At 38.2% G+C, this 7,717-nt stretch overlaps 1 protein-coding gene across 1 annotated transcript in view; it reads right to left on the reverse strand.

Moving 5' to 3' along the window:
• Positions 1–5,008: 5,008 nt before the first annotated feature.
• Positions 5,009–7,717, reverse strand: part of LOC132174461 (sodium/calcium exchanger NCL2-like) — a 10,131-nt gene continuing 7,422 nt past the window's right edge. The window contains exon 4 of the mRNA XM_059586113.1: positions 5,009–5,274. Within this exon, the coding sequence (XP_059442096.1) occupies positions 5,023–5,274 (252 nt within the window). The 3' untranslated portion in view covers positions 5,009–5,022. The remainder of the gene's footprint in view (positions 5,275–7,717) is intronic.

The raw sequence follows: 7,717 nt of genomic DNA on the forward strand, positions 1-7,717 counted from the left end.
AAGTTTGACATCTTTTTTAATTTGAACTCCAATGTTTAAAAATTTGCAATGCACCATCCTAAAGTTTCAAAAATTTACAATTCAAACCCTCTGTCACTCATTGCCATCTAAGAAGACAGAAAATCCATCACATGCGTTTTTTTTAGTCCCATTCTCCCCAAATTGCCCCTTAAAAAAATTAAAAAAATCATAAAAAACTTAAAATTTAGAAATTTTGAATTTTAAATAAAAAAGAGAAAAATATAATTTAGCCCTCCAAACTACCAGTCATTTTCATTTTAGCCTCCTAATATTCTAAAAGTGATAAAGTAGCCCTCAAACTACCAAACAGTTGCAATTTGGCCACTCCGTTAGTTATTACCGTCAAATAGGATGAAAAATTCAAAACTACGTCGTTTTAAAAAGGTTAAGTTACTAAAATACCATTTTTTTTTAAAAAAAAATCAATTTAAAAATGCCTTTCAAAACAACATCATTTTGAGGGGGAAAAAAAATCACATGCATCTGGGAATCAGATTCTGGAAGAACAACGTAAAAGCAGATATGTTAGTGGATGGAGGGACAAGCCATTTGAGAGGTACATGCACTGGATGGAAAACCAGAGAGAAAGTGACAACAAATGGGGGAGAAAGGGTGGGTCGTACGTGGAGCGAAAGTCTTTCTCACAACCATTGGTTTGGTTTGGCCAGGTTTCTACATCTACCCATTTCATGACGAGTGGCTTCCATACAATCATTGTGCGGTGTGAATTAAAGCACCTCCCACATACTTGTATCCACAAGCAAATTAAATTAAGGTGGTGATGAATTGAAGGGGGTTGGTTTTTGCTGCAAATCTCGAGGCCGGGGCCCATTAATGACCCTGGAAGAAACAATGTGCCTGGGTTTGTGTTGCTGCAACATAGATCGAGTAGTTGTCGGGGTGATTGGGCGGCCACCCTACAGGCCTGGCGGTGGCTTGCCGGCCACTCCCATGGCCTATGGGGTGGCCAACAAGCACCCCTAAAGCACCTTTTTTTTTTTTTTTTTTTTTTTTTTTCTTCAAAACGACGTCGTTTTTTGGGGCATTTTTTAGATTGATTTTTCTTTTTCAAAATAGCATTTTAGTAACTTAACCTAAAAAAACGACGTCGTTTTGCATTTTCCATCCAATTTGACGATGTTGACTAACGGAGTGGCCAAATTGTAACTTTTTGGTAGTTTGGGGGCTACTATATCATTTTTTTAACATTCGGGGGTTAAAATGGAAATTGCTGGTAGTTTGGAGGGCTAAATTATATTTTTCCTAAAAAAAAATAGTGGAACAATTGGGGGTGGTCGTTGCCACCCCCTTGGGCCATTGGGGGGTGGCTAGCCACCCCCTTTGGCCATGGGGGTGGCCTAGCCACCCCCACGGCCGGATGGCCCAAAGGGGGTGGCCGTAGCCACCCCCAGTTGTTCCTCTATTTTTTTTTTTTAAGAAAAAAATTAATTTGTTAGGGGCACTTTGGGAAGAATGGGACTAAAAAATGCACATGATGGATTTTTCGTCTTCTTAGACGGCAGTGAGTTACGGAGGGTTTGAATTGCAAATTTTTAAGAGTTTAGGAGGGTGCATTGCAAATTTTTGAACATTGAGGTTCAAATTGAAAAAGAGGCCAAACTTCAAGGGGTAAAGTGCATTTTTTCCTATTTTATTAATTCAATGTTGTACGGTAGAGATATCATCTCCTTAGCGGCCATTAAGTTTTCGTTACATTCTATGAAGTTGAGGACTAAATTGAATAGAAAATGTAGTTATGATCAGGTAGATGGTTTATTTGTTATGGGCTATTAGAAAATCAAGAGGTTGATCGCAATCCAAGTCAAAAAAGAAAGTTAAGTGTTATTATTGTAAAAAGTATGGTCATTACAAAAAGGGTTTTTTCAAACGTTTTAAAGATACCTTATGTTTGCTTATGTTAGCATGTTATTGTAGTTTACTATGTTTGCATGCACTCATTAAAAGCCTAAGATGAGATTTGTTATGTAATGATTTGAAGATGTGAGCTTTTCAAGCATTTTGGCCTCAGACTGAAAGTTCTCTACATTACGACTGAACGTTTGCCCTCAAGCCTGAACGTTCAGCCATAAGCCATAATATTTGAACAGTGTCTAGAATGGGTGAAATAAGGGTTTTTGTCACCTTAAGCTAGTTTGCTACTCGATAGGGTCTTATGTGTTTAAAATAGGCTCCTTAGTATAGCACATAACGATAAACTATGTTTCTTTATAGCAGGAGTTCGAAATATTTGAGGAATCGAACGAGCGTACGAAACAAGTAAATACTTACGATTGAGCTCTTTAAAAACGTACAATATGTCAGCTGACTGAGCATGAATATGTTATGAGCATAATGACTTTTTCATGCAACTTCTTAAATGTTTTAATAACTGATTAATAAGAAGCATCGTCTGACATAGTACACTAATGCGTACAGTATAATGGTCATAGGCTTACCATATAGACTTGATTTTATGGCCAAATATGTGCGTGTGTATTATATCAGCCTTGGATCCAATGGTTGTTTTGTGACTGGGATAACCATGTTTGATTGGTGGGTCACTACATGACGTACATCATTAGTAGTGCGGGTCACCCGATGTCAGGCTCGGTTGGGCTACTAGTGTTATGGATGGTAGAGTGCAATATCCCGGGCATCAATATTGTATTACAGGTCCATCGGGACAACGCCGAATGGGTAATATTTCGAGTAGACCATATATGATAGTTATGACCTATTAAAGTATTAGTTTTCTGCATTAAAAATTAGCGATTGTCACTGGAATTACACATATACATATCATAAACTAAAGTTATACTTTTATTGTGTAATAACATATGCAACACCTCAATTGCTTACCAAAACAATACATGTCTATTATTGCAAATAAATCAAAGCTCATTCCATACTCGACTGTGAGATTTACTTACTAAGTCTTAGACTTGCATACTGTTTGCAATTTGTCAGGTTAACTGTTGAAGGGACTTTTAAAGGAAATGAGTTTGGGCCTTTATACCATGTTTGATTAGAATACCTAGATTTCGATTAGTAGCTTCCAGTTTATGATCGATGTAAATACATGCATAATTGATGATGATGATGATGATGATTATTATTATTACTATTATTATTCTTATTATTATTATTTCAAATTGATTGGGGAAAAGGGTTACGAGGGAGGATTTTTGCCATTCTTGATTTGGAAGGAAGAGAAAATGGGGGATCCTAAGAAAAAACAAACATAAACCGAAAAAGGGGTAGGCTCTCCAACAATAGACCCAAAACGAACAATACAATGCAAAAATAAGAATACACGGTAGGAAATTGGGCAAACAATTGTCCCGGTCCTCTCAAATTGGCTGCATAAAGCGGTAACAGAAGTAAAAGGAGAACAGAATAATGAACCTATCTGAACCCCGACTTAGAAACTACAACAACCACCGAAAGGAGGCTGAAACGATAAAGGCACTATCAAAGTCCATTGTAGGGACTGTAAAATAGAGAAGCACCAACACAGATTCGGTTATAAAAGTATTCGCAGAAAGATAAAACCATTGAAGAGTTGGAAGACAGTAACCCAAACAACACAACACAAAAGCAGCAAATAACAAGAAAAGCTACAAAACACTAACAAATTAAAAATACAGAGAAAAAGATAAAAACAATAAATAAACCCACTAAAAATCAAGTTCAACATAGCGAAAGGACAGAGGATGGCTGGCAAGGGAGCTTCTGGTTGTAGCTTGGAAAATACGTGGCAAAGAGTGAGATCTATACGCCGGAGCATTGGATCCACGCGGCGGCGTGTGGTTGCCGAAAAATGAAGATGGCGGAAGCGGTGGAGAGCTGGAAGGCCGGAGAACAAGGTGGCTGGGTGCCGGGAAAGGGAGGAACTGTGGACATTTGGCTCAGAATGAGATCAAAGAATGGAATCGATCTGGAGGATGGAAACGTGCCTAGAGAGGGAATAAATGAGGTGGTCTGGTATGGAGGAGCGGTCGGAGGGAAGGCTGCTGGAAGCAATGTGGTGAGACCAAAAGGTGGAAGGACCGGAAGGAAGAGGGGAGGAGGAAGAGAACAACGTCCATCCCTCCTCACCGGAAAACCCGCACAACGGTGGTGCAGGGACCTCATGGGGGAGGTGGATTGTTTCAAAGAAAAAGGAAAAAGCTTATCGAGAGAGAGAAGCTGAAAAATCTGTATAATTTATGATTATTAGATATCTCAGATTTATCAATTTCACGTTCCGCTACATTTACTCTTAGTATGCTAGATGGACGATCGCTTTAGTTAGTTACTAGTTAACTCAATTAGAAGAATTGCCAGTAACCCTACTAGAATGGTCAAGGCTATAATTGGGGGTGTTACAATAGGCTAGTTTGGCTGTGTCAATTGTGACCTCACTATTTCTGTTGATTGGCAGCATGTTCTGAAGTATTACTCTAGCCAACAGTCTCTCAGGTCCCTGCAAACTACCAATAGATATTTTGTTCATGAACTCCTCCCACTCAAAATTCCCACTAGGATTGAACCTCGCCATAATTCCGGCCAGCTTTTGATGGAATAGGTATCCATAAAAATGATAATTTTTTTATGTTGAATAGAGTCTCACTTGTCAAGAAGAATCACACCACAAAAAGAGAAATCTTGTCTCAATAGCTTAGAATTTCAATAAAAATACTCTATTCATTCATTTAAAATAATCTACAACGTACATAACCTTTTATAGCCACCAAGTTATTCAAAACAAATTAGGACTTAAAAAGAGACTAAATGTAGGACTCTTAACAATAAACTAGCATCACACTCTGCACAATAAATATCTTACTAACTTCATATTTCATAAAATGTCATCTATAGCTTGTTGATGATAATTTGAATTCTAGTAGGCATGGAACTCCTCGCAGTTGGTGGTTAAGCTAACACACTACTGGTTATATCGGACACAGATTCCATCAATTTCTGCATCGCCACGTGTCAAACTTCGGGACAGCCGTGAATCTATGACCACCCAAAAACGGAATGAAAGACATAAACCAGCGCCAGGGAGAATGGATAGAGTAGAATAGCTAGAATAGATGTCCAAAGAGGGTAACGGGTGCGGCGGAAGCTGCCTAAGGCACCCATTACAACGCAGACAATTAGAATAACCAGCATTTCAGCTGTGAAATCCCATGGCAACCCTCTAATGTAAACAAGGGCTAAGAAGACAGAGAGGGAGAGGACGTTTCTCATTGTTGCTGCGCCATAAAGCTGCACCAAGAAATTAACGAATTATAACACTACAGTAGTTAGCATTTTGTAGAAAATCAATAATTTGAAGTTGAAGCTCAGCTAATACACATCATTGTTTTCATGTGACCAATCAATCAAATACTGGATTTATTTTAGATAGACCTACTTGAAGATTGGTCAAGTAATATAAACAAATCCGGTCAGAGTGAAAGTACAACAGCTGTTAAATGGTATCAATGACATCCATATTTTGACTGATTGATTCAAACTGCTATCAATAATATCCAAATTAAGGGGAAATAAATGCAAAATTATGGTTAAAATCCAGGTGATCCTTAATTGTCTCTTGACTTCCAAGGATGGGTAGGCTCAGGCAATATATTATGGGGCCTCATTGGTGATTAGGATCTCCTTCATTGGTTGGTTCCACTCACCAGAAGTCCCAGAACAACCAGACTATAGAAATTTAAAGATCCACCATATGTCCTAATTATTATTGGGAAGAGTTGTTTAAAATTTTGTAGACTTTAGGTAAGACACCTATAACACAATTTAGTATACATCTTCTAATTTCTGTAATTTATCCAAGTATCAACCATGTGGTGTGAGTACTAGGGTATGTTTGGTACAAGGATTAAACCTATGGAATTGAATAATTAATCCATATTTTTATAAGATTTTTTGCCTTGGAATAGTAACTATTCCTTAAATTGAGGAATAACTATTTCTCTATGATCCTGTTTGGTTTGTGCAATAAGCCCTTGAAATAGAATGACTATTTTTTATGGAATATCTACTCTTTTGTTTGGTAGGGGCTCATTCCTAAGAATGACCATTCAATTCCCTTACGATGAGGAATATGTAGCCTCTAAAACATGAGAAAAATATCTATTCCTTACAGAATATACTGTATTTTCCACACACAAAACCCATATTGTTTTTTTTTTATATTATTTCAAACCTTCAAAAAAAAAAAAAAACCTGAAGAATAAGACGACGGCCACCCTTAGAAGAGGTCGGGGGTGATGCAACCACCCCCATAGCATTTGGGGGTGGCTAAGGCCACCCCTATTATCTTTTTCAAGTTCCTTGTTTTTAAAAAATTTCAGTTAAAAAGGAAAGAAAGAAATAATGTGGTGTTTTTAGTAATTTTGATTCAATTCCTGTTAGAGCATGTGTTGTTACCGAACTAAGAAACATGAATTGTTAAATTACCATTTATCCCAAAAGCTTAAGCTTATAGGAAGATGTAAATTTAATCACATAATCATTACTTTAACACTCCCCCTCATGTGTGGGCTCAAACTCTCTTTTAATAGGTGAGGCCCAACACGTAAAATATTTAATTTAAATGTAGTGAATTGATGGAGTCAAGGTTTGATCTCATAACGTTTGGCTCTGATACCATGTTAAATTACCAGTTATCCCAAAACTTAAACTTTTGGGATAACTAGTAGTTTAACATTCTCGACCGAAGGTGCACAACAGGGCCAACGTGGACCACCTTCTTGCCCCGGAGCTCCACCTTTTGCTTGGTCCCGGCGAGAGGCAGCTTCAGTACACCATCGATGACCACGCACGTGCCGGTCGACACGAGCGGGCTCAGATCCGCCATGGATGTGTACACGATGACCTACAGGTTCCCTGAGCACGACCCGTCGTTGAGCTCAAGGGAACGCAAATGTGTCCTTATCGGCCTTCCGGCTCGTCTTGACCCATCCTCCAATCTGAACTCGATTTCCAGTGAACCCCGCGCCGCTGTTGGGACGGGACACGACGGTTCGATTAGCACGCAGTCGAAAACTCGGCCTTTGGGACTTCAAAGGATGAAACATCATCTTTTAGGGTTGTTGCGGCGAGTTGGGCATGTGGTGAAGCTGAGTTGTCTGCCATTGGATGGTCTTGGCAAATGCTCTCTCCCCCTGTCCAAGTCTGTGGGTTTTGGTAGACTGAGTGTTAGGAATATTTAATTTAAATGGGAGTGAATTGACGAAGTCAAGGTTAAATCTTATGACTTTTGTCTCTGATACCATGTTAAATTACAACTTATCCCAAAAGCTTAAGCTTAGAGAAAGAAGTAAATTTATTCACTTAATTATTACTTTAACATGAATAACTATTTTACTCCACTCGGAAATAGAGTAATTATTACTCGGAATAGAGGAGAGTAGAATAGAATAGTTATTCATTTTCCTTAGTTTGATAACAACACACATGCTCTAACTGGAATTAAATCAAAAATACTAAAATCCCCCCATTATTATTATTTTTTTCAACTCATTAAAAAATAAAGTGAGTGGCCCACTACCCTCAATGGGTTGTATTCTTCTTCGTTAGATTATTATTATTATTTTCACGGGAATAACTATTCCTACGAATAGGCCCTTACCAAAGGACAAAGTTTTCATCTAAACTGAGTTGGAGGAATTTTCTTCAACCTAATCTATAAATATGACATGTG

This window comes from Corylus avellana, chromosome ca3 (assembly GCF_901000735.1).
Source record: "Corylus avellana chromosome ca3, CavTom2PMs-1.0".
Taxonomy (NCBI): domain Eukaryota; kingdom Viridiplantae; phylum Streptophyta; class Magnoliopsida; order Fagales; family Betulaceae; genus Corylus; species Corylus avellana.